At 41.6% G+C, this 27,323-nt stretch overlaps 1 protein-coding gene across 17 annotated transcripts in view; it reads left to right on the forward strand.

The window, feature by feature from the left end:
* Positions 1–27,323, forward strand: part of Mical3 (microtubule associated monooxygenase, calponin and LIM domain containing 3) — a 262,585-nt gene that overhangs the window by 161,937 nt on the left and 73,325 nt on the right. For 11 of the 17 annotated variants that reach the window (XM_058584101.1, XM_058584104.1, XM_058584100.1 and 8 more), the window contains 12 exons: positions 115–311; positions 1,933–2,045; positions 2,141–2,203; positions 2,655–2,828; positions 4,281–4,364; positions 7,656–7,754; positions 9,713–9,769; positions 12,343–12,450; positions 15,007–15,114; positions 15,695–15,881; positions 21,704–21,792; positions 23,034–23,121. In XM_058584101.1, coding sequence (XP_058440084.1) covers positions 115–311; positions 1,933–2,045; positions 2,141–2,203; positions 2,655–2,828; positions 4,281–4,364; positions 7,656–7,754; positions 9,713–9,769; positions 12,343–12,450; positions 15,007–15,114; positions 15,695–15,881; positions 21,704–21,792; positions 23,034–23,121 — 1,367 coding nt within the window. Of the gene's footprint in view, positions 1–114; positions 312–1,932; positions 2,046–2,140; positions 2,204–2,654; positions 2,829–4,280; positions 4,365–7,655; positions 7,755–9,712; positions 9,770–12,342; positions 12,451–15,006; positions 15,115–15,694; positions 15,882–21,703; positions 21,793–22,409; positions 22,955–23,033; positions 23,122–27,323 lie in introns of those variants that run through there. The other 6 variants (XM_058584112.1, XM_046459902.2, XM_058584113.1 and 3 more) reach the window with 5 other exon arrangements.

Genomic DNA, 27,323 nt, shown 5'->3' on the forward strand with positions numbered 1-27,323 from the left:
TCCCTGGATTTTAGTCAGAAAGACCAAGAAATGACTGTGATCCCGTGATATTGTATGTTCTGGTTTGAGGACAGTCAGCCCAACTTGATCTATATTCCTTGTCCTGTTTCTCAGAGATTTTGATTCTTTGGATGAACAAAATGTGGAGAAGAATAACCAGCTGGCCTTTGATATTGCTGAGAAAGAACTGGGCATCTCTCCCATCATGACAGGCAAAGACATGGCCTCTGTTGGGGAGCCTGACAAGCTGTCCATGGTGATGTACCTGACTCAGTTCTATGAGATGTTTAAGGACTCACTCACCTCTACTGGTAAGGAGCTGGTGGGTGTGGTATGGAATTCTTAGTATCCTGTTGAGCTATTGTCCAGGCATTTCTGTCTTTCCTTCCAATTGTGCCCTTCATCAGTACCACTAAATACAATACCACCAAGCTCAGGCTTACTCTGTTTCTACTGCTCAATGTGGAGGCAAAGCAGATCTGTGTTTGCTGAGATCCTAATTCCAACTTGGGATAGAAGGCATTTCCTTCTACGCAATATAACTGAAATGTCTCAGTTATCAGTAGGGCTCTCTGAAAATTGCTTCATTATTTTTCCCTTTTCTAGTCTTATGTTCTAAACCATTCATTATTTTACAAAGTTTTTTTACTTAATCTGTAAATATGAAAAAATCATTCCTGCTCAAACTTTTTTTGTTCCCCTCAACTCTCCTGCCTTCTCCTTCTCCTTTCCTCAGAACCAGCCCTTCTGAAGTGGTTCATGTTTGTGGCCTCTATTTACTACCTAAACTTTATAACACTTTGAAATCCATCTTATCTTTGTACTACTCTCTCAACACAGTTTTCTACAGTTAGGAAGAATCATCCTTCCATATTCTTTTCTCATTCTCATGTAGTTGCCTCTTCTGCATCATTCAACACTATAGAATAAATGTTCTCTTCCTTGAAATTCTCTCTTCTCAGCTTCTGTAACAGTGCCCTACTATTCTTTCTTCTGTAACTGTTCCCTCTCTAGTTTCTCTTTCTACCTTTTAGGGTTTCCCAAAAATCTCTTGTTGGCTCTTTGCCTGCTGCCTCTACTTATCATGGGGCTACAAAAAATATTCTTATTGTCATTTATTGCCCTGTGAAATAAATGTAGTATAATTTCTAACAGTGTTGACTGTAGTATCTGACCTGAATTTGTATCCCAGTATTTTCACTTGTTTGACCTAGGGCAAGTTATTAAATTTCCCTATGCCTCATGTAAGTAATATGTAAAATGGGATAATATACATAATTACATTATGATATGCTACAAAGAATGTTTGGCATATGGGACCACTTAATAAATTTTAGTGATTTCTTTTTATTAGTTTCAATTACTATTGCTACTAATAAAATTTTGGAATCCATAAAGTTTATGGTACCACTCCTGAGTGTCTTCTAGTCCATGACTCTTGTAGGCATCTGAGTCTCTTCCCGATTATATACGCTATTCTTAAAAGTGAAACATGCAACTCTAACAAAAATATTCCCATTTAGGGGGAGCCCCTTAGTATACTCAGCGAAGACCATGGCCTCTACATCTACCCAAACCAATGACCCTATTAGGCTCTGCTCTGCTCTCTCCCTTTCCCTCTCTCTGTCCTGAAATTTTTATTACCAAAGTAAGGCTTTAGCACTTAATGACCTTAAAAAAGCAGAAGGGCAGTTTTTTGTAATGGAAGTATATTGAGGAAAGAGTTTGTTTTGTTAATGTGGGTGGAAAAGAGAAGGGTTAATGTCCAGACTCAAACGTGCATTTCCTTTGTGGCATTTCTACAAAGAGCTGCCTTTAGAGCTTCCTGAGATTCCTTTCCATGAGCCCCTCGAAGAAGACAGAGTGGTTCTGGTCAGGACTTCATAGCACCCTCGAGGGCTGTCCTTGAACACTGCTGATTTCTCTTTACAGACACCTTGGACTTGAATGCTGAGGAAAAAGCCGTTCTGATAGCCAGCACCAAATCCCCTATCTCCTTCCTGAGCAAACTTGGGCAGACCATCTCTCGGAAGCGTTCTCCCAAGGTACCAACACGTGGGAGTCATTTTTCTAGTAACTGCAAGTTAATGACAAAGTGTAGTGAACAGAATGATGTGGCTTCCTTCTTTTCTTGTTGCAGGATAAAAAGGAAAAGGACTTGGATGGAGCTGGAAAGAGGAGAAAAACTAGTCAATCAGAGGAGGTGAGATTCATCTGGGGATTTGCTAGAACTATTACACTAAATTTTCCTTTTTGGTTTAAATTGTTAATTCCCAAATTGGTTTCACTAGATCCTTTATGAGAACTTCTGTGAGCAGCTTTTTCTGTGGATCTTTATTTAATTTTCTAGAGAACAACCAGGAAACATATATACACATGTGCACTTAGACCTTCCTATCTCTTTGGAGTCACACAGTTTGGCCAACTACAGAGGCTTTTGTGGGAAATGGTGATACCAGCACAAGTCCAAAAACTCTTATAATGCCCCATGTGCAAGGGTCTTATTGACTATTTGGAGATTGGTACCTTAAAGAGAGCTGTTAAACTCAACCTAAAGCTACTGTGTGGATCCTGATTACACTTCTTTAAGGGAGGAGGAAGTAAGTGAAGGGTACCTATAATAGTCTGGTTCTCTGGTACTTGCCATTTGTCAGGAGGAAACTCCCAGGGGCTACAGAGGAGAAAGACCAACACTGGTGAGCACCCTGACAGACAGGAGGATGGATGTTGCTGTTGGAAACCAGAATAAAGTGAAGTACATGGCAACCCAGCTTTTGGCCAAATTTGAAGAAAATGCGCCTGCACAGACTACTGGCATAAGGAGACAGGTAAGCACATCTCCCACCCAGACTGGCCAAGTCATACAGGAAGGAGGACCTTATCAGTGAGACAGACCGTGTCGCTCAAAACTAGTGTCTAATTTTCTCTTGTCTGACTGTGATAGAGATATGTATTTCCTAAGCTCATGTTAGGCATTCAGTGCTGCTTTATGTTCTGCATAAGTCTGAGGCATCTTTAACGAAGTCAAGTGGGATCTAAAAAATATATGATTATACATCTATCTATATACGGGTATAAATTCACACACACATATTTAAATTATAAAATAAGTATGTGCTTATTGATTAAAATGCTGAAAAGCATAGTAAAGATAACTGAGGTACCTATAATTTTGCTAATATACTCCTGCATTGCTTTCTGGTTTTCTCCCCTCCCCCATGCTTTCTTGTTTTCATAATGGTGGTCATTTTAACATGAATTTTTCTATTCTGCTATTTTCATTTAACTTTAGGCACATTCCCATGTGTTCCCAAATCTTTTTGGCATTTTCCAAAATGTGCTGAGTCATTCTAGTGTTGGTTGTTTTAGTTTTTCCCCATCTTTCATGATGAAATAGAGGTAACCATTCTTGCAATAAAGCTGTTTTTTTGTGTGTTGCAAAGTGTTTTTCTAGGATATTACTCAGAATGTGAACATTTGGATACTAAATTACACACCCCAGTTTATGCATGAGAGTACCCAGACAGTATTTGACCTGAGGTGTTCTTTGTTAAGTCTTTTCACTGCCTTGCTTCACCAGGGCTTCTTACAAAAGTGGGCATTGGGATTTTGATATTTATACTGAAAATTCCTATAAAACTCCCTGATAACCTGAAAGGTTATCCAAAGGACAGGAGGCCAATTCTTTTTGTTCTCTTTGTCTCTTTATCTTCTCCATACTCTTATCAACCATTGTCCCCATGAACCAGGCAGGTGGCACTGATTTTCTTGGCATCTGACCACATCTCATCTTTAGTTATTAGTATTAGTATTTGTACTCCTATCTTTTCATGTTGTGGCTTGCAGGAAAGATAGTATTATTCACTGGGAAACATTAGAGGTTGCAACCCCAGGTTCTCAGGCAGGCCAGAATGCCCTTTTTGGGAGGTAAATTGCTTCCAAGAAAAGGTTGCTTTCCTCATTAGTTTTCCAAATTAAAGTTAGTAGTTTAGACAGAGAGCTTTGGGTATAGGGAAAGAATAAGGAGAATCACAGCTTCTGTCTCTCTTATTTTTTTTTCCTTCTTTTTTGTACTTTTGGTTTGGGGGGCTCCTTCCTTTCCTTCCTTCCCTTCCTTCCTTCCTTCCGTAAATTCCACCTGCCTTCTCCACAGTTCATAGATCAATGTCTGTCTTCCATGGGTACTTTTTTTTTTTCGGTGTCTTTTCCTACCTTAATGTATTTTATTTTGTTTTGTCTCCATGTCTGTCCCCCACCCACACTTGGCCTGTGTGTCACAGCCGACACAAGAGCGTGGGGTCAGCCAGCCGACCTGCTGCCTGCCTGAGCAGGGTCTCCCTGCTCCCATCCCCCAGTGGAAACAGGTAAAGGAACTGCCCAGGGATTAGGATGGGGGCTGTTGCCATAGGTCTTTCCACTCTACTCCTGCTTCTGGGTCAGCCCGTGTTCATACCTGCCCTTGAGAAGCCTAGCTCACAATGGCTAGAAGGCTCTATGCTCATTTGAGCAGTAACTCTGAGAAAATATTGAACAGACAGTGCTGATTCAATTCCATGATTCAGTTAACTCCTTGGGATTTGAGAAATCAGTTTAAAAGGCAGACTGTTAATTTGATGCTGAAACTAGCTGAAGTGATTTGACAAGCTTTTTAGGTATGTCAGCCTTGGGGGCTTTAACTGTTGTAACATTTGTCCCATGTTAACTTTTTGCTAGCTTCTCTACTCATGTCCATTGCTGGGAGAATCTTGACTTCATCAGACCTGAGAATAGCGGGTAGAGGTGGGGCACTGGAGAGAGCCTTTCACATGAAATGGGGAAATGACAACCATGACAGTAGTTTTGAAGTATAGTTTTGTTTCAAACTTTGTACAAAGAAAGGTGTCATGGGCATTTTTCTTGGGTTTTGTCCATACTTGAAATAACTCTTTTTGCCTGCATGTGGAGTGTACCTGTAGTCCCAGCTACTTGGGAGACTGAGACAGGAAGGTTGCTTTAGCCCAGGAGTTCAAGGCCAGCCTGGGCAACATAGGAAATCTTCATCTCAAAAATGTATATAATAATGATTAACTAATAAAATATTCTTTGGGGGGACCACAGGTATAGCCCAGTGACAGAGGATTTGCCTATCAGGTGCAAGACCCTAGGTTCCATCCCTAGCAGTACCCCCACCACCTCACCCCACCCTCCAAAAACACCCTCTTTGACATTGTCACTAAAATGTTTTAGGATTTCCCAGAAAACTGCTCATCCTAACAGTGTAGAAAGAAACAGATAACAATACCTGGTTTTAGAAAACCTATCTGAAACTTATCTGAGGAATTGGAAGTCTTATCACAATTGAGCAAATTCCTGCTCTATAGAACCTAGAATAGCTTTCTCATAGTTTGATATCATGTAGAACTGATAGGATAATGATAGGTCAGATAAGCTGATCCTGGATTTTATTAGCATCTTCCACAGTTGGCCTCACTCACCTCTTGTGCTGTAGTATAGCCTCTGTTGACAGAATATGCTGAAGAACCTTGAATTGGGCCTTATTTAAATTGCATTCAGGAAAAATGTTACTTTCTAAAACTATAATAATATGCCACATGAAAGGCATGGCCCATAAGGCTAAGATGGAATCTTGGGAGTGGTGTCCAAACTCATAGCCAAAGTCAAACTTCCCTCTCTCTATGCTTAGGAGAGGTCTTCTGAAATGTTTTCATCAAAAATTTACTTGTATTTTATTTTCTTACCCTTGCTTGAAATGGAAGATAAGATTTGAAAAGTAATCTTAGTTGAGGATATTGAGGTGTGACGCAAATTCTAAACTAGATTCTAGAAACTCTATATAGACTCATAGAGGGTAGCCTGAGGTAGAAACAAAGTGGGAAGATCAGAAGCAATCTATGCAAGTGGGTGGATAGATAATCCTATATGTCATGTGCCTGGTATAGCTTTGGTGGGCTTACTGGGAAGTGTGGGGCAGTGAATGTGGCTTGAGACGTTGGCTGAGTCATGGCCTCAGTCCTGTGAAGATGGACTTATCAGCTCATAATCTGATGGTGCTGCCCTGAAGAGGCATCAGGAGCTTGGTTTTATGGGACTTCTTATGGATTGTCTGATAGCCTATAGCATTTTTCAGGGATTGGTATGGAGACTATGGTTCACCCAGACTTAGATAGCTTGTAATCAGGTCATTATGGTCACAATCAGTGAAGTAGGGTGATACTAACAGGCCATCTGTTCAGCAGATTAAAACCCTTAAAGTCAAACATAGGTTCTAGGTAATGAGTACCAGAGATTATAGCTGGATAGAGCAACTAAGTAGATGGGTAAATAAGAAATCACAAGTAATGAAAACCTTGTTAGATCCTTATATGCTTTAGGTTTTATAAAGTTGGAGATGATGAATATTATTTGAAATTTATAATATTCACATAATAATCTTTTCCTGAGTGTTGGCCTCTAAATTTATCTCCTGAACACTAGAGGTGGATGCGATGTCAGGTTCTACAGATACCTAAAGAGACAAGAACTTGGGAGCACTTTGGCTGCTGCTTCTGTCTTGCCCTGATTGCTGGCCTCTCATCTCCCTTCAGGAACTGGGTGCTGACTGGCAGCACCTCATTGTGGCTCACTTTGTGCTTCTCTTGACATTGTTCCCACTGATGCAGGAGGGTGTGACAGACACAGCAGTGATTGCTGAGTTGACAAGAAAATCAGTTTCAATTTCAGTCATTGTATGGAAGAAGAGAAATGAATAACAACTCTGCTTGCCAGTGACTTCTCTTCCTAACCTTCCTGTATAATCACTGTAGCTCTTTCCTTCCCTATTCCTTTTGCGTTTGATCCCAGAAGTGCATCCTGTACGCAAACTCTGCGCAAGAACCAGCCTTGGTTTGGAAGTAGATTGTTACATGAGGTGGGAACAAACAGTGGGGATGCTTCCCCTGGTCTCATGACTACTAAAGCCTTCCTCCTGCAGGCTTTACATGTATGCCTACCCCAGGCAGTCATCTGGTCAGAGAAAACTAAGAATTACCTGAAAGGAATCAAAGAGGCCCAAGATAATGTGCAATTGCTTCTCAAATGCAGAGAAGTTTTCTTAGAGGTGCAGAATGAGGAAAAAAGTCATGAAGATATATATGGTATCAGTTAGTGAAGTATGCCTAATTATTTTATCCTGTTTCCTGTACTTTTTGTACTATCTTGGTATTCTCAGAAATTTTGAATGTTATTTAGGGTGTGAAAAGAGTAGGTAGGATATTATCACAAATACCTGTGCGTTCTGCTTTGTTGCTGTGGGGTGTGCATCACCAACTTTTAAGAGGTAGTCTTATATCACTTATGGTGGACCCGAATGCCTTTTTTCTCTGCTTATAATTAAGACCATTTTCCTGTTCTCCAACTTCCCTGCCAAATCCCTTGATTCCTGTCATTCAGAAAGTGCTACATCACAAGTTCTCACCAGCTACATAGATTACCTGTGCCATCAGTGCCTAACAGAAGGTGTCAGTCCAACCTGAAGTGATTTGCTTTTGAGGCTCGAGGGGCAAGGAAGGGGCCTCTCAGGTTGCTTCGGAAAATGCCCATCAGCCCTTCCAGAACTACCCTTCATGTAGCCATTGTTTGAACAATGTTCTCTCTGTTTGTGTCTATTGGTGTAAAAGCGACGGGAAAAGGAACGTTCTCGGACCTGCCCAAAAAAAGTGATCACACTTTCTCCTCCCCCTACTTCACCTGCCTGTCAGGTGCACAGTGACCAGCAGGTGATCTTCTCTGCATGCTCTATGTCCTATCTGTCTTCTTGCCTGCCTGTGTAAAGACCAACTCAGTAATCCCTCTTTTCTACTTAAATGTTATATACCATTTGTAGAAACCATTTGTAGCAGAAACAACCTATAGTGCTACAAATTGGCATTTCCTGACTGGACCTCAGGATAATGCACTGTACATTCAAATCCTGGGCAGTTTAATCTAGTTTCCATCCTAGGAATATAAGTATGTAACCACAAACTAAAATATAAAACTAAATTTGGTGGAGATTGAGGCCTACAAGCCCTGATAGCAACACATTTTTATAAAATCCCATTTAAAGCAGCCATTTTTCTCTTGCTTTTCTATAAGTTGTGATTAAAATGGGCATTTGGAAGCTTTATAGGACCTCCCTATGTGAGTTTGATTCCTTCTGATTCTGAGAGCCCTGATTCTTGCTTACCCAGTTCCTCCTAACAAATGCTCACCCTTCCCCATCTGCCCCACTCACATTCCGGGCCTATCACTCAAGCTGTTTTACAGGGGTAGGGTGGTAACTCTATGATACATTGCCTCCTAGCATTTATGAAGCCCTGGGTTCAGTCCCCAGTATTACACACACACACACACACAATATTAACCACACAAAGATTATTAACCACAGACATGGCTAGTGAACATTTGTGGCAAGCATACTTATTTATTTATAGAATGGCTTTGTTGACCTTTATGGTATATCCCTGTAAAATAAAATGCTAATTTGGAGGGCAGGATCTGTGCAAAGACATTTTCTCAATTAAGGTAGCCTATTTAAAAGGGGACTACTAGCAATAGTCTGATTTTAGAGGTTCAACGTATGTCCATTGGTTTAAGAACTGAGCCATGGTAGATTCAGGTACCAGGATTGGAGGTGTAACTCAGTGGTAGAGCATTTGTCTAGCATGTGCAAGGCCCTGGGTTCAATCCCTAGTACTGGGGAGGGGGGGAGTAACTGCCCAATTCTTTGTCTCTAATAGCTAACAATTATAACAATTATGAGCATTTACTATGACCCAAGTTCCTTTCATGTGTCATCTTAGCCAGTTCTCATAACAATACAAAGCAGGTACCATTATTATCTTCATTTTACAAATGAGGAGACTGAGCACAGGGTAGAGAAGCCAAGTAATTTGTATAGAACCACATAGGAAGTAATGGAACCAAAATTGAATCCTGGTCATGAGCCTCAGGAGCCCAAGCTCTGGCCTCATTATGCTTATGGAGACAGTCTGCTTCTGGGTAGCCACATGGGAAGGTTTGGATCAATTTTGCACCAGTACATGGTATAAGGTGAAAGTCCTTAGTTGTCCTTAGTAAATGAGCATGGGGGTCTTCCCCATTCTCGTGATTACTGTTAATGATTTCCTCAGTTCAGCAAGGTAGCCCTGTGCCTGTGTTACAGGTTCCCATTTCTCTCATGTATGTATTCCTGTCTATAAACTGAAAATGCTTCCAGTCTTCATCTACTTCTCCCTATAATAAAATATGCCTTGGTCTCATGTTTTTCTTGAGGGTCTACCTGAGTTTCCTCTGGACTCATAATGGTCATTTATTCCAGCCAGTTTTTACCTCTGCACCTTTCCTTTCTAATATCTTATTGTGGAAAACTTCACCCTACTAATCTTCAATTGAATGCCTCTGATCTCATGCCACTGTGTGAAAGAAGTGTGCTTGTTCCACCTTTGTACTAACCATAGTTTTTTATTTGTCTATATAGCTGACCTCATTGGAGGCCAGGTGGACAGAATGGCTGTGCAAAAAATTGTTCTTGGGTCCTGGAATTTGATTTGGGTTATGGTTAGTTGGGTGGAGACCAGTAGGGACAGGGGATATGCATTGAAATGAATTTCTGCCTCTGAATGTCCCACTCTCACCTAGTAGTTTCAAATAGAGCATCCGAATGGAGCTTAAGTTTCTACTTTGTTGCCAACAGACATACAGGGATCTTGATGCTGACAGCCGTGGCAAGCAGAGTCCCCGCCATGAGAGGGTAAAAGAGCATGAACCCGTGGCATGGGATGCTATGAGCAAAAGAAGTGGGGCACGCTGTATGGTGGGGCAGTGGGAAGGGGGCATGGAGGATGGTCCCTTTTCCCCTTGCTTTTTGCACATTTGTCACTCAGCCTCTACCCCCAAAGTATGTGTTAATGGGAGAACAGCATTAACTGCTAGGGATAGCTTCTCAGGAGAAAGGTCTATGTAAGTAAGCAGGTAACTTTTGACAGTTATAAATCTTGAAGTAGAAATATTAAGAGCAATGCTGTTTGCCAGTCTGAGGATTTACCAAGAGTGAAAAGGATAAGTGGAAAGAAGGTGATGGCAATATGGGTATGCATAATGAAAAGCTTCCACTGGTCTTTTTTAAAAAACTAAGGGAGGAATCACTGATTGCAACTGACCATCATAATTTATTCAGTAAGATAGATGACCAGTTGAAGAGGCCTGCTTATTTTATGAGACTTTTGGTTATTGTTGTTATCCCCCTCCTTTAAAAAAGATCCCCAGATGGGGATAACTTTGCAACTAGAGTAGGTTATCTATAGTTGCTAATCTCACATAAGCCCTTTATATTATTTTTACCTCCTCTTCTGCCTATCCTTTCTGAAAAATGCAGTTATGGCTAAGTAGTAAATCAGGTTACTTCTCAGATCTGTTAAGAAACTAACCATAGCACTCTCTAACTATGCCCTCTCACCAGATTGCCGTCAGGCAGCTGTATGCTGTCAAGATGGGAGTGCTGGGTTAGGGATCAAGGTGAAGGGGCTGTCTGTTGCACCTTCTCAGCATGGCTAGGCCTTATTTTATTTTCCTCATGGCTTATCATGCAGGTTATTAGGGCTGCCTTCTCCCACAGGCACTGTGGGAACACAGCCTTTATCCCAGGCTGTACTGTACATCTCTCAAAAAGAAAAGTAGTCATTTTCCTTGAGCAGGACAGTACCCTACATTTTGGAGAATGTCTGTTTTAATGAGGTTCTGATGATTTTTACTAACACCTAAAAGAAGAAGAAAGGGAAGTATGTTGAGTAAAAGAAGAAATTGGCCAGGAGCAATACTTCTGAAGTCTAGGGTTACCAAGGGGAAGAGCACAGAAGACAATAGATATTTGGGGATTTTTCTTCCTTTTTCCCCAAGGAGCTAGTATCTGGATTCCTCAGTGCAGGGCTCTAGGATAGATACTTTGGAGGGACAACACTTATGTTTTTCCAAAACTTTCTTTCCACTGCTCCAGTACCGTGTGTACACTGCTCGCTTTTGATGCCTATTGCTCCTCCATTAAGTTCTGTCGACTTTGTCATGCTAAGGGGATGGATGTTCAGTCTTGTTGTGGCCTTTTGGTGAGTGGTACTAGTACTCTTCCACAAAGTCCATCCCCAACTCCCTGAGGGCTTTTGTAGCTGACTGTACCTTGAATGCTGAGCTTAGGACCAGGGAGCTAGCTGAGCATCTGGAGCAGAGTATAGGCTAGTTAGGCACCAGATAACTGCCATTCCATGTTGTTACCCCCAAAAATGTTGTGAGTGTGTATTGGCTGAAGTAGGGGGTGCAGTGGATCTGGAGGAGCAGAGAGCTTCTCATTACCCTAACAGTAGTACCTCTGTTCCTCCAAGCCTATAAAAATTTCACCTTGAACCTGGTAGGAAACTAAGCAGTTATTACTTGCTAACGCTTTCACCTATCTCACTCTCTGGGCCAATTGCTGAAGAAAACACTGGCTCATTTTTGCTGTATGTGTTGTGTGTAGTCTGCAGAAGATGTGGGAGCTTTGAGTCTTGTCTCCTATTCATTGCTTGAGGTTTGGCTGGCCTCGTTGGCAAACAGAGCTTCTCCAAGCACTAGAAGGAGGATAAGCACTATTCCTGCCCTTGATACAGAAAAAGCAAGCTTAGCCCTATATTTACTGTCTCTCTTGCTTGCTAATTAGAAGGCTAATTGAATAACGGGGTGGTGGCAGAATTCTTCCTTACCCAGGAGAAAGCATGGCTTGGGCCAGGGAAAGGGCTCTCCGCAGGGGACAAGGTATGTGTTTGCAGTACCTGACGACGCCTATCCTATCACTCAGCTGGCAGAATTGCCCACTTAGAGGATGGGTGGAGTAAGAATACCAAGCCAGAAAAGACAAGGCTTTCACAGCTGGTTTACCTGTGAAGAACGACATATCTCTATGGCATATCTTTTTCAACTAGGATTCAAATTTGGGCTGGGAATACAGATCAGTTTGTAGAGTGCCTGCCTTGCATGCCCAAGACCCTGGGTTCAATTCCCAGCACCATACACACACACAGACACACACACACACACACACACAGAATCAAAAATGCACTGTTTATGTTCAGAGCAAGCTTCACTATAAGCATTGGAAGATAAGTAAAAAACAAAATGGGAGCCTTGATTAGGGAGCCACTTGTGCTTCTGGGAGCTAAAAAATATTTCTTTATCATATGTATTAGATAGAGGTCTAGAGTAGAAGGGTCTAAAACTGTCAAAATTTCTTGTTTGAGGTATGACTTTTAATTTAACATTTTCCTTTGATTTTTTCCCCCTCCATCTTGTATTTTATAGACAGAGCCTGAACCTTCTCGTCGATTTTTTGTTGACCAGTGGGAGCTTTCTCTTAATCTCCGCTCCTCCAATCGCCCTGCCTCTCCCTCCTCCGACTCCCTTCGACAGGTAGCATGGTCTGAGAATTGGCAAAACCATGTTTCCTCTGCAGCCTCTGCTCACTTCACTTTCACACATGCCTTCTGTCCAGAGGTCTTAACCTTGGCCTCTCTCCTGTAAGAAGCTAATGGTGTGTGTCTGTATGTGTGAGGGTTACAGCAGACACATAAATTAAAGAGGCTGCTGGCTTTCACTGAATTGTATTTAACACTGCCAAAGTCTGTCAAAGTAAGCCTACTTTGATTGTATTTTAACTATATTCAATAATGATTTTTTTAGCCATTGGTTTTTTAAATTTCGTATGCCTTTGTAATCATGTATTACATGTTGTAATGAAATCACTTAAGCAGAATAGTGAATCTGCAGTATTCTGAGTGCCTCTTAACCTGTAATCATGTGAGTAATGAATGCTGCTATTTCCCACAGTAGCACTGATCTAGCCAGAGAGGAGTTTGTAGGGAGATTAGAGCATCTTTTTGCCCATTCTGTTTGTGCTTCCTTTTCTTGAGCTAGTACCAGACTCTGCGGTACATATGTGCAGAATCACATGCATGTGTGTGGTGTGCAGTACTTTAATCTAGTGATTGCTATGCTTTGACTATTTTTTAAGAACAGGGAGAAGGAAACCATCTGCTTTTCTTGCCAAAAGCAAACAACTTAAATTTTCACCTCTGGGAGGTGGGGGGTGCTTAGTGTTACACCACATTGCTGAAAATTGAATGTGACAAATGCCTTTACACATGAGCAGCCCCAGGCTGTAACTACTGAGGATGGTGGTTTCTGGCCATCAGAGAAGGGTCTTGGCTGTGCAGTGGGGGCACAGGGGCTGTACAGTGTCCTGGCCGCATGTTTGACATCTGGTCTACATTCACTTATTTGCGACAGAATGAAAAAGAAATGCAATTTTCTGTTCCCTCAATGTCAGCTACTAAATGATCTGCTCCACTTTGCCTGGTGTCTGCCTATTCTAGGCCTAAGTGTCTCCAATGTCCCTAATCTAAAGAAGGTTTAGATCTAAGAACCACTTGTTTTTTCTCAACTCCTAATGGTTATAGCTGTGAAGTTAATAGACAAATGGCTACAATCCTTGGAAATCTCCTTATTTTTCAGTTGAGAAATATGATTTCTCAGTTCCAGCTAAGCTTTGAGCTATGCAACCAAGAATTGTTTTCTCATTTGTGCTTCTGTTATTCCCAGATTTACATGAGTTAGCTCCCTCCCCATCCCCAGAGTACTTCTCTTTGCCCCTGCCCAGCCATGGCATATCCTGGGTTGGGCAAGGGCAGATAAGGGTTATCACCAGTAATACCAGAACTCTTACACATGCCTTTTTATGTTTGTCTATTCAAACCACTTCCTAAGGGGATTATTTACTTCTCCAAAATAACTGCACCTACTGTGTTTCTGAGTCAGAATTAGATTCACAGCCTCCTGAATTTGTCAGGGATCCCCCTTGTTCCACATAATTCATGAAAAGAGAAGCACATAGCACATGAAACGTGACCTAGATATGGAGTCCCTAAAAGACTGCCAGCAAGACTTTGCATTCCCAGGGACAGGCTCCAAAGCTGGACTGCCCTGGGTACCAGCCCGTGGTGTGAGCAGGATGGCTTATCATGCAGACATTTCTCCTTTTATTTCTTGACTATTGCCAGGAAGAGGATTGAATTGGTTGGATTTTCTTTTTCTTCTACCTTTTCAAATTCTAAAAATAATCCCTTCTGGACTAGAAATACATTTAGACTTCTCAGGATTAAGAAACTTGTTTACATGGCTGCACTGTGTGGTTAAGATGCCCCACCCAGCCTAAAAGGCTTTGGCATTAGTGCCTGGATAGATCATAAGGGCTTTCTTATGCTGTTCTCAAGCCCCCATTAAATATCAACAGGGAAAATGGGCAGAGAAGACTTTTTCCAACAGAGCTCAGGAATGTCTGCTGCATGTAACAGTTGCTATATGAGTCAAGTGCTAACAAGGAAGATAAAGATTATCACCAGTAATACCAGAACTCTTGACATCAGTCAATGACCCCAGAGGATTATCATTTGCAAGAATGAGCTTGACTTCTTTCTAAATGAGGAAGTAGTCTACCAGACTCTCTCCTTTACCAGACTCTCTCCTTTACTCTGAAATGGTGGTCAGTGTGGACATCCATTGCTTGTGTGGCGTTATTCCTCTTGAATTCTTTGTGTGTAATTTGATTCACCAGGGTACGTGCCCTTCTTACTGTCTTCTGTGTTTTCATCCATTCTGCCTTTTACTTCCTATCTGCCTGAAACTATATATTCCAAAAATAAGACATGAAAAACCAAGTTCTTCCTGTGGAAGGATCATCTCCCACAAATGCTGCTCCTTTCTATGCTGACCACCACCACCCCACACAAGTAGATGCTGACACAGTGTTTTACTCACCACCTTTTCTCTGCTTGTGGGCACTGTGTTGGCATGGTTTGCTGCTGCACCGTGTAATCGTTTTACACCTTAAAATAGTTTTTTCTTGTCTTCTTAATTTTTTTCCTTCTCATTTCCTTTCATTCTGGTCATTCTATAATCTCCAACCAATAGAAGTATATAAAGATGTACACGGGCGGAGTGAGCTCATTGGCTGAGCAGATAGCCAATCAGCTTCAAAGGAAAGAGCAGCCCAAAACCCTTCTAGACAAGAAGGAGCTGGTAAGAGATATCTCAAGGGCACTGGTGCTAGCCTTCACACTGCTATGGGGAACAAACCTGCTTTGTTCCAAGGAGCTTAGTAAATTGTTTGGCCGCTTGTGTTGGCATGTAATAATTTTTCAAGGTTGTCTGAATTTTGATAATTGAATGTTTAGAATGTTGTGTGGAAAAGCATTTGTACCTCTAAAAGTAATCACTCATAGAACACTCTAGTGAACACTGAATATGTTTATACCAATGCTTCCCTCTAAAAAGAATTTGGTCAGAATTATTTGGTTTGATTAGGAAAATGTAAATTTGGATCCTTTATCAGAAGCAAATTTTGGTTGTTGATTAACACTAATTCAGGCTTCACTTTGTACTGAGGGCTCCTGGGAAGGGCTTGTGTGTTATAACTACTGCAAGAGTGCTGCTGTTCTTCTGGAGAGCCAAAAGCAGAGCAAATGTGGCCCTTTAGCACTTGTAGTCTATCTCCAAATAAAAACACCTGGTAAGAGTCAGCTTCACCTAGAGAGGGGTTGTACAGCTCCAGGAGGGAAGACTGAGAGGCCTTGCCCTAACTCCTTCTCCCCTCCCCCAGGGCTCCATGAAGAAGGAGTTCCCACAGAATTTGGGGGGCAGCGACACGTGCTATTTCTGCCAGAAGCGGGTCTATGTGATGGAGAGACTGAGTGCTGAGGGCAAGTTCTTCCACCGGAGCTGCTTTAAATGCGACTACTGTGCCACCACCCTGCGCCTCTCAGCCTATGCCTATGACATTGAGGATGGTGAGTCAGTCTGCACCTTAGCCTATACCTAGAAACTGAGCTCAGGCACTTTTTTTGTCTATTTGAGCAGCTGGGAACCTTAGGTCCTTTGTTGCTACATTCTTCTGTGTGCTTTTGTTGTAGCTCTACTAACCCTTCCCACCTCTCCCCCTCCATTATTTCCTTTTTTCTCTGAAACTCTTTCTTATAAATATTTTTCTGAAGTCACCAGGATGTATCATAGTGTTACCCAGTAATTATGGTAATGGAATGGCATGCATTTACCTAAATCGGTTCTCTGAGTTTACACTCCCTTGCTTTTTTACCTCATGGTGGGATCTTGAGGTAAAAGGACACAATATGGGGCTGGGACTGTAGCTAAGTGGTAGAGCACTTGCCTCACAGGTGTGAGACCCTGGGTTCAGTCCTCAGTACCACATAAAAACAAATAAGTAAATAAATAAAGTTTTTTTTTTTTTTTTTAAAGGACACAATGTGGATAAGCCTTGTTGTCTTTCTGGTAGTGGGGTTACAGATATGTAGAAATTATGCTTCTTGCCTATAGTTGATGACAGCAAATGAAAATAGATCCCAGGCCCCTTGATACTCAAGCTTCTGCCCCTGGGAGCTGACTGAAATATGCCTGATGTTGCTGTCTCCCTCTGGCATCATCATCTTCTTGCCTCGTATTTGAGGAATGGACAGCTCATTGCCCATGGATTTACTGTAGCATTGACTATTTTTACAATGGAAAGACCTTGGCCAATGGAAGGTATAGAAGTGGGCAAACACTTCACAGAGACTGACAGATATTGGCTGGCCACCTGTAATCTGAAGATCCTGAAGGTTAATAGAAATAGGTAAATGAGGCAGTGGCAAGCCCTGCATCCATTCCTATAGGAACGGAAGGAACTTTGTGGGAGACAGTTTTACTGGTTCAGAATTACCAAAGAGCCTGGCACAGTGGCACATGCTTATAATCCCAGCAACTTAGGAGGCTAAGGCAGGAGGATTGTGAATTCAAAGAACCTCAGCAAAAGTGAGGTGCTAAGCAAAATAGGACTGGGGATATGGCTCAGTGGTCTGAGTTCAATCCCCGGTACCCCAAAAGAAAATTACCAAAGAGACCTAGATTACTGGAATTCATGGGTTGGCATTAAATCTATTACATGATAGGTGATTTATTGATTGAAAATATTGCAAGGTAATGTTATACAGAAGGGCCAATGCAATTAGGATGGTCACTCCAGTTACCTAGGTTTTTCTAATAATGAATAAACAGGCCACTGTGCCAGAAGGAGCAAGAAAGGATCCCAATGTAGTGAATTAAGAAAGGCTAACTGTTGAGCTGGGGATGTAGCTTGCCTAGCATGTAAAAGGCCCTGTGTTCAATCCCCAGAACCACCAAAAAAAAAAAAAGGTGGGGTGGGGGAGAAGAAAGGTTAACTCTCTTTTTATTATCATGGCACCTTCTACTCTTAACTGTGTTAGTAAAGAGCACTGTCCAAACAAAATTAAAAAAAAAAAAGCATTAGCATTATTCAAGCTGGATGCAATGACACATGCCTATAATCCCATCAACTCAGGAGGCTGAGACAGGAGGATTACAAATTCAGAGGCTGCCTCAGCAACTTAGTGAAGCCCTAAGCAACTTAAACCCTATCACAAAATAAAATATAAAAAGGGCTGGGGGGGCTGGGGCTTAGCAGTAGCCTACTTGCCTGGCATGTGTGAGGCACTGGGTTCGATTCTCAGCAACACAGACCTTTATTAAAGGTCTATCAACAACTAAAAAAAAAAGTAAAGAGCTCTATCCAATTAGGGAAGAATTAAGATAGTTACTCAGGTAAGGAAAATAAATTTTATTATTTCTGTTCTGCTTTTCCCATACCCTTGCTCTGGGTAATACCTTTGATTCCAAAGATGATGGTAGGCAGATGGAGCCCACCCAACATCTTGTAACTGTCCTTAGTTAGGTTGTTTTAGTTATTTTTTACCTTGGGAGATCCCTCAGGGTCCAGCCAGTTGGTCCATAGATTATTTTGGCTGTGGATATGTGCTCATCTTTGCTGCATTCTCTTGAGGATACAGATCTAAATGTGCCGCCAGTGCCTCTGTTTTAGTCAGTTTTCCATTGCTTTAACAAAATTCCTGGTATAGTCAATTTATTAAAAAAAAATTATTTTGACTCACAGTTTTGAAGGTTCCAGTTCATGACCAATTGACCCTGTGATAACATAACACATTAAGAGAAGGAACTGGGGGTCCACAATCCCTTCTTGGGGACACCCCCCACCAATGATCTAACAACCTCCCATGAGGCTCCACTTCTTTAAAGGTTCCATTACCTGCCAATAGCATTACCCTGGGAACCAAGCCTCTAACAACATGGGCCTTTGGAAGGACATTCAAGATTAAATAGTAGCACATTCTGAGGGGACTGATGAGACAAGACATAGGAAGCAAAGTTTACAGTTGTAAAAAGGGTGTAGTTAAGGGCCAGGTCACATAGTGAATAGTATAACTTAAGTTCAGTGCAGGAGGAAATCGATCATGTTCAACAGCAGTTTGGAATGACTTAACCAACCTTCAGAAATGCATGTGAGAAATGAGAATTGGCTAGCAGAGGGGGAAGATGACTTCGCAGGCAAGAGAACAAGTGCCCTGATCCAGTGGCCATTAGCTGGCACAGGATGAAGCTAGCCTGCCAAGACATAGACAGCCACAAGAGAGGACAGTGAGTCTACACCAGCTCACCAAATCTTAACCCAGATAGAATTTTCATCAAATTAGCCCCTTCAAAGGATTTCTTCTCTTCTGTCAGGGGACAGGCAGACTAGAAAATGGAATTATATTTTAGGGGCATACTAAAGTTTTAGCCTATTCTACAAACAGGTTATTAAATGAAGAATCTAACTGAGATAAGAGAAATTATAACTCTGGAGAAAAGAAATAACCCAGGAATTGTGCCAGATCCTTTAACACATAGCACATCATTTCATTCTCACAACAACCTTATGAGGTAGCTATTTTTTAGTTGTAATTTGCCAGTTGGAAAGCAAGTTCAGAGAAGTTATAAGTTGCTTATCCAATTTTATGCAGCTAATAAGAATTGGTTTGTACTAAATGACCTCTGAGATCCATTCCAGAGCAGGCCCTTCATTAACTCCAAACTGATGAATCAAGATTCATGTACTTAAAAGAGATGTCTATGATTTGCCCTTGTTGCTGTTGAATCTGCCCCTCAACTCTTTAAAGGAAACAGTCTGTCCCAAACCAAACTACTCTTTCCCTTGCCAAATGCTAGCTCGTTTTTATTTGCTGTCAACTCTTAAGACTCTAAATTAGATAGTATCTTAAGTTGTTCCATATCATCTTAAGGAGAGAAAACAGACTCCCGAGGGGTCTTATGAAGTCTCTAGGCCAGCCACTGCATCTTCTACCTGGACCACTGCTTTCCCTGCCTCCACAATTGCCCCTTTAGTCTGCTTCCATAGAGCAACCCAAGGGATCTTCAAAAGGTGTTAGTCAGATCTTAGCAATCCTTTTCTTACTTTATTACCCACTGTAGTACAAATAGAATGGCAGTCTTTTCCAGGGTGAGAGAGCTTAGCATGTGTACCCTAGCCTTCAGCTGTTACCTGACCCCAGTTCATAGTACCCCTCTCATAGTGGTCTTTTTCCCATTCTGTAAACGTGATAAAACCATTACTGTCTTGGGCCTTTGCCTTGTCTTCTCTGGAATAACGTGCCCCCCCCCCCAAGTCTTTGCTGGGTGGCTTCTTGGCCTTGCCATTTCCACATGTCCCGTCCTCAAAGGCCTTCCCAGACCTCTAGCCACTCAGGTTCTGTCATACCCCATTTGGTGTCTCCACTACTGCCTCATTTTCATTCACACACCATCTGCCCCATCCAGAGAACTTGTCTGGAGGTTCTTCAGTATTTAGATTGTACTTCTTACTTAAGGACACTCAATAAGTTGTTGAGCAAATGGATAAAATGACCCAGTTTACCTTATTCCCTTTTCTAGGCACTTACCTATTTATCAGGATTGCTTAATTTAGGTTATCTGTAAAAACCTTAATTTGTAGCTGATTTATAACATTAGCCTGGTTGTCTTTACTAATTGAGACAGACATCATAGCATAGTGGTTAAAAGTATAGACTCTGGAGCCAGCTTCAAAGTGGGACACTTTGGGCAGATTGCTCAGCATTTCTGTGTCTTAGCTGGGAAAAGGTGGATAATAATGATACCTACCTCATTGGGTTGAGGATTAAATGACTCAATAAATGTAAAGCAGTTAAAATAGTGTCTGACACATGGTAAATGTTAGATAAGAATTACTCTTATTAATCTAAAAAGCAAAAAGTGCTATTAAGGTTTGGAAAAGGGTTTAAGAAGATATATTAATTGAGCACCTGAAACTCACAACATCTGATATCTTAATAATCTGATATCTTTATATCAGATTATTAAGATTATTATGAGATGAGTGTAATGTTTATTTCATATATGAAGAGGTAGTTGTAACAGGCTAAATATATACAACCATTGAGTGTTTGATACAGTATTTGAGCTGAGATCTGATTTCAGAGCTCATGCTTTTCACATAAAGTACTATCTTCCTAGAGAAAAGAGTTTCCTAGAATTTTCTTGGAAATTGCCTTTTGTTTTGGTTTTTGAGATTCATTTCTGAAACTTAAACTTCTTTATTAATTGAGAATACCAGAGAAGGGTTCCATGAAGATTCAGTCGAGTTCCATTGAGTTGTATTTTAAGATCTAGGTTTCTGCTTTAATGCAAAAAAAATAATAATTTAAAAACAAAATTAACATAAAAAAATAGAAGACAGAAATTAAAATAACAATAATTGGCTATGGTTTTTTCATACTATAATAAACAAGACTCTTGGTTACAAGTAATAGAAAACCAAGTCAGATTCAAGTATAAGCTTTAAATTTATGTCTTCTTCCAGATAACAGCACCAGAGAAGGGCTGCCTGTTCTTCACCTATTTGCCAATTATGGCCCTAGTTACACTGCCTTTAGTCACACACCAATTCCTGGGGCTTATATCCTGAGGAGGATGGTGGGAGGTAGTATTCTGGTTGACCAACCTGATTATATTTCTACTTCTATAGTGGGTAATGTCAGGCCACATGATTGATAGAGTCTATAAGAATTACATGGAGATGGGAAAGGTATTTCTTACAGAAGGATATTTTAAAAAACCAAATAAGTTGCATATGAACCAAGTATTAATACACTTTATCCTGTCCTATTTATTGGTGACCAAAACTCACAAAAACAATATTGCACTGGATAGTGGGTGATGAAGGAGGTAAGACCTATAGTTGTAGGAGAGGGAAGGGGCAAAAGTGGACCTGTCAGAGTGAATGCCAGTGCTGCCCCAGCTCCTGCAGCCTTTACGCCTCCACCCAGCACTTGCATTCATCCTAGCTTTCCCCAGAAATGCTACTCGCAGCTTTCATGTGACCACATCTTTGTTCTTTATACACTGCCACTTTGTTAGCTGGCCCTGCCATGCAAGCCTCACATCTTTGCTGTGGGCACTGATTGGGTAATGGCTCAATGACCTTTACATACCCAAAGAGAAGGTCCCACCCACTTCAGGCACAGGGGAGAGGAGGGCTGGAATCAAAGTTTAAAGGGAGGGATTGGCTTCCCTGAGCAAGAAAGCTGGGCCTGTGAAAGGGTGGGATGGTGGTGACAACATCCTGTGGCTGAAGGAGATAGATAGGAGTGTGCCAAGACCAGTGAGTCAAGTTCAGAACTACAGAGTTTTGCTTACTCGCTTTTCCCCTGCTTCTTGCTGTCTACAGGTAAATTCTACTGTAAACCACACTACTGTTATCGACTCTCTGGCTACGCACAAAGGAAGAGGCCAGCTGTGGCTCCTCTGTCTGGAAAGGTAATGACAGTCCTTCCTGTAAGTGGGAGAAATGCAGTGGGTGGCACACCAGTTTGATTGTGGATCAGGGTTGGGACAGGTGGGCTTGCTGGATGGTCATTGGAACATTGCCTGTCCCATGAGGGCCCAAGACATAGTTGCATTCAATTTGGGGAGGGAAGCAGCCTTTCAGTCTGATGTTGTACTTCGCTAAAGTAATGTCATATCCACCACCTGAGCTGAACTGAGGAATTATACTGATCCTCCCTTCTATTCACTCTGACTTTATGAATAAGCCTCTTTTTGAAAGGAGAATGCCCTGCAGCTAAGGATAACGTCCTCTTCCTTTTTCACATAGTTAGAACTCTCATCAAGAGAGGCAGTAGTGAGAGAAGAGGCATCCTAAGGAAGAGTTTCTTCCATTTCTTTAGCCCTTGCCTTAGGGCATCTAAGAGCAAATGGGAGCCACACCAATCCCTGCTCTTCATGCCAGAAAGGAACTTGACTGCAACATGCTCTGCCTGCTGACTTCTTTAATATCCTTGTTCTGCAAGTTACTTGTCTAAGTTCACTCGTTCGTTCGTTCTTTCTTTCTTCCTTTCTTTCTTAGCATGGTCCCTCTGCTTTTCTTTGTCAAGGTGACCTGAGTAATCCCTCCACTGCATGGACAGCACCTTGTCAGTATGCAGGCTGATTACTGCTGCTTTGAGAGGCTTCTTTTGACTGCAGAGGGACTGGTGGGAAAAGGTATACAGTTGGCCCTCTGTGTCCACAGGTTTCACATCTGTGGATTTAACCAACCATGGATGGAAAATAAAAGGAAAAAGATTGCTTCTATTCCAAACACAAACAGACTTTTTTCTTGTACTAATCCCTAAACAATACAGTATAACAGCTGTTCCTATAGCATTTACATTGTATTAAGTATTATAAATCATCTAGAGATGATTTAAAGTACATGGGAGATTATGTAAGTTATGTGCAAATACAATGCCATTTTAAGGGACTTGATTATCCACAGATTTTGGTATCCGAGAGGGTCCTGGAACCAGTCCAGCACACCAATGGATGACTTGGGTGGATAGAGACTTTGACTTCTAGTGACTTCTATGTGAATATGTCCTTGTTTCTTTAAAGAAAGACTGTGAGGTATATAAATCTTGGTTGACAAGAGATAGACAAACCAATCAGATTGTCATTACCTCCTGAGATTTGAGGGCTTCAGTCAGAGTCACTCTTCTTTTTCTTATGGACTCTCCCAGGAGGCCAGAGGACCCCTGCAGGATGGCCCTACTGCAGACACAAGTGGACGGGCCAGTACCATCACCAGCTCGGCTGAGAGAACTCCAGGTAGCCTCACTTCCTTGTTTGGCTGGGTGGCGCGTCACTCTCTCGGCCTCTGTGACAAGGCCAAGGGGATGAGCCAGCACCTCCAAAAGAACATTTCTTCATTTGGGCATCAAGTGGCCCAAAACCCTTTGGACTCCTTTTTCATGTGCCAGCTACTTGCATTTGGAGTCCCCTTTCTGTATGGCCTGTCAGAGGTGCTGGTACAAATCGGAGGGGAGTTTCACTGGCAGGCTGTGAGCTACTAAGTGTGCCATGTGGTAAGCAGTATCATCCAAGTGTGGGTAATGTTATTCGGAGTCTCAGTATGGACACTGTAGCCCATCCTACATCCCTCAGACAGATCAGGGTGCAGACCCTCTGTAGGTAAACTGGAGTCTAGAAGAAGCTGCTGTGGTCAGCGACCCAGGTGAGAAGCCAAAGTTGCCAGACCTCCTTGTAGTTTTCATTCAGGACTCCTTTGACAGAGCGTCGAGTTGTGTAATTCAGCCCATGGCTGAATTTGTGTTCACCAGAACTTGAAATTTTTACATCTGATTTCCTAGTTAGGCATCTGGATAAGCTATCACTGTTCTCCTATTTGACCCATAACCATTACAGGACATAAACTACCCTAAGAACTTTGGGGCTTTTGAGTTTGCAGTGAGGGTGAAAACCTGTCTGTCACACTTTCATTACTACTTCCTATGTCAGGACCTGAACAGCACCATTCTACCTCTAAAAACATTCTTGTTCTGGTCATCACACTGGGAGGACTCAGGGCACCCAGCCTGTGGAGTAGAATTATTTTGTTTTTTCCTTAAAATTGCCCCTCTAAGCCCCTTGTAAAACTAGCCTGTGAGATATATCCACAGTTCTGCAAACTGCTGGGAAGTCCTGAGGCCCCAAATTATGAACTTCCTCCCATTCACAGCAACCATTAACAAACTTATGAAAATTAAAAGGTTATTGGCCAATGCCAGAAATCATGGAGAAGGAATAGATAGTAGAATTTTCATGATGAAAAAAGTTATTCTTTTGGCCTTTCGATAAAAGGTACCCAGAGTTGCTTTTTTCCCATGCTAAGAAACTATTATGAGCCTTGGGGTGCTCATTCTGGGCAAGGGGGACATGCCCAGAGACTGGACACAAAGCCTTGGGGGCAGTTTTGAACTTAAAACAAGGCACACTCCTGCAAAACCAGCTCACTCGGCTCCTGCATGTATCTTCATCATATTCAGAAGAGTATGTTAAGTGCCCTACAGGTAGGACCAACATTTGAAAGCCATGTTTAAGCCAGAAAGGATTTTTAAGCCTTGTACAATCATCAGACCCTTTGTGATCTTTCTCATGAAATATAACAGCACTGTGCAATTGATATGTTCTGAGCATGGGAGGTATTGCTGGCAGAGAAGAGTGATAGGGATCCAGATAACTTTGGCTCTTCACTAGGATGTGTATTTAATCAGGTGGCAACTCAACCTCATTAGTCTAGATCTTACTCCAGCAAAGATGGATTTTCAAAGGAACCCAACTACTCAGTAAAGCAACCCAAATTAAATCCCGCCCCCCCTTGGGTAAGGCATACAAACATTTCTTATAAAGAATGATAAGGTTTAGGTCATTCCTGAACAGGTTGGGTTTGCCTGCTTTTCCATCTAGTTCTGGTTCCCTTTCTGACTAATTGAAGGCATAACAGATTTCAGATTTTTAGAAATTCTAAAGAAGTAAGGGTTCCACAGAGGAGAGAATGTTCTACAAAACAGGGAGAGAAGATAAGAGTTGGCAGTGCAGTTAAAGAATCAAAACAATCAAGAAAGAATCAGAGCCTGAGAACATCTCAGGCCCCATGGTTCTTGATTCTGAGGTAGATCATGGGAGATACCTATTATAGCATAGGTGAAAGATGTTGTATCTGGAAGGTACCCCAGCCTGAACCCCTAAGGTGAGGAAGTCAGGCACTGTCACCTCCCCCACCATTTAAAGTATTCTCTAGGCAAAAAGAAGGACAGAGAGCTTAGGGCTAATGGGTTTCCTTGATATCTGCCTGTGGAGACTCAAGCTTTTGGAAGTTAGACCTCTGAGTCCCGAATATGCTCCAAAGCATAGTTGCTTTCCTTGTGAGCTAACTTGTGCTAGTCTCTGTAGAAAAGAATTATGGCTGGTATTTGTAGTTGCCATGAAATAGATTTTTTGTCTCTTCTTTTATATATATTTCTTTCTTTAAATCCCAAACCAAAGCTTTGATTATTTAATAAGAATTTCTTTCAGAAAAGCTCAGGTGTTTCAGCATTCCAGAATGTGTATCATAGAGAACCTAGAACCTGAGTACACCTCCTCCACTGAACTCTAGACCAGAAAAGGCTGTGAGTGAATGAGCCTGATTCTGTTGTGTTACTGAGCCATCCTCCCTAGAACCACATGCCCCCGAAACTTACAAATGGAAAAACTAGACTAACAGTCAGCTAGTCAGTATTTGACCCTGCCACGCTTTTGCTTTGTGCCTCCTCTCTATTGTGGCATTTCTGTCTTCTCACTTGTGTTCTTTCCCCTTGTGCCAAAATAACTGCTGTTGCCAAAAAACAAACAAACAAAAAAAAACAGAATAAAACAAAATGCAATATAACCCACCAGTTAAAAGAATGCACTACAGGGGTGGTTTTTAAGTGCTGTCTTTCTCTGGTACACTAATATGTAACTGCTAGTATAATTTAGTGTGTTGGGGACATCGTTTACAGTATTTTTGTTTGTCATGTGTTTTAATATAGAAATTCTAGTTCTGTTTTCAAACCTATAAATGCTACTTTTCCAAGCTTCTTAGACTTACTGCTACAGATAGTGGACCTGGCACAGATTTTCTTACTCTGGCCTCATAGTACCTGCCCCGTCTTTAGAAAAATTTGGACAAGAGCAGGCAAAGAAAGAAAAACCTCTAAGGATTCCTTTCCCCTAGGACGTGAGACCCTCAGTTGCAGTTGTTTGGGAATCTTTTTATCTAGAGGAATTCCCTTTTTACCTTCTATCATGAATAACCAAAAATGAAGCTAGGATTGTGTAGTAACAAAGGAAGAAAAGAAATGAACTTTTCTCCCAGAATTAATCATCTGAGAACATATGCAGTGCAGACAGCAGAGAACAGGTGCGAGAAGCATGCCAGTTGTCTGTCGATTTGTGAAGATTTTTTTAATAAAAGAAGTTGCAAGGTTACAATTGGCAGTCTCCTGCTCCCTGTCCCCAGACACCTCTCGTGTGGTAACCTTTGGGTTCCATAGTTTAGATCCAGATGGGCCATTAAGAATTGCAGGCATTGCCCACACCAGCCAGAATAGCCAAGCAGTACAAGGAATTCATTCAGTTCTGGGTTTCCTGCCTGGCAGAGGGAAGTTAGGAAATCTTCTTACTGTTTACCAAGTCCTCTTCCCTTAGGCATTTTTGGAAAACCAAGTAGAAAGAATTCTGTAATCTAGCCTTCTTCCTTAATCCTATCCCAAGAGTCATAGTTGAGTTGATAGTAATTTATGAATGTTATATATATATATATATATATATATATATATACACACACACATACATACACACATACATATCTACATACATATATATATACATATATGTAAGGTTCCATTTCATATATGTGAATAAATATTTATTTATATATTGTGCCCTAAATAATAATAGTGATAATGAAGCTATTCCTAAAGCTTTTCGTTCCTTGGTTCTGGAAAGGGAGCTTTTACACTGGGAACGTTGCCTCTGGTTAGGATTTTGAGGAACCACAGCAGACCAAAAACAGCATACCATATGGAAATGGAGATTTGGGAAACTGGGTACCTCAAAAAATGAGCAGCATTACACACACACACCCATCTCATATAATTGTTTCAGGAGCAACAAAGAACCAAATGCCCCACCTTCCCTCTGTTTTAACTAGGTTAGTTATTTCCACTTTCTACTGCCTTTTGGAGTTTGCTGTGTGTCTGGCTGCTTCCTGCAAAACAGTGGAACATTCTTAGGTACTCCTAAAAGAGGCCCCCAGGTCCTTTGCAGGGCTGGCCAATGAGTTAAGGGGTTTACTTCCCCTCCCCCATTCACTTGGGGTAGAGACAGCAAGCAGAATTCCCTTGGCAGTGGTACAAAGAAGCCAGAGCAAGGGAGAGTTAGCTGTGCCAAGGAACATGTCACCTGTCCACTCTGACTTTCCCTAAACCCTTTATTTTTGCCCTTGT

This window comes from Marmota monax, unplaced genomic scaffold (genome assembly GCF_021218885.2).
Source record: "Marmota monax isolate L192 unplaced genomic scaffold, Marmota_monax_Labrador192_F-V1.1 WCK01_AAM20220418_F8-fsc00163, whole genome shotgun sequence".
NCBI lineage: Eukaryota > Metazoa > Chordata > Mammalia > Rodentia > Sciuridae > Marmota > Marmota monax.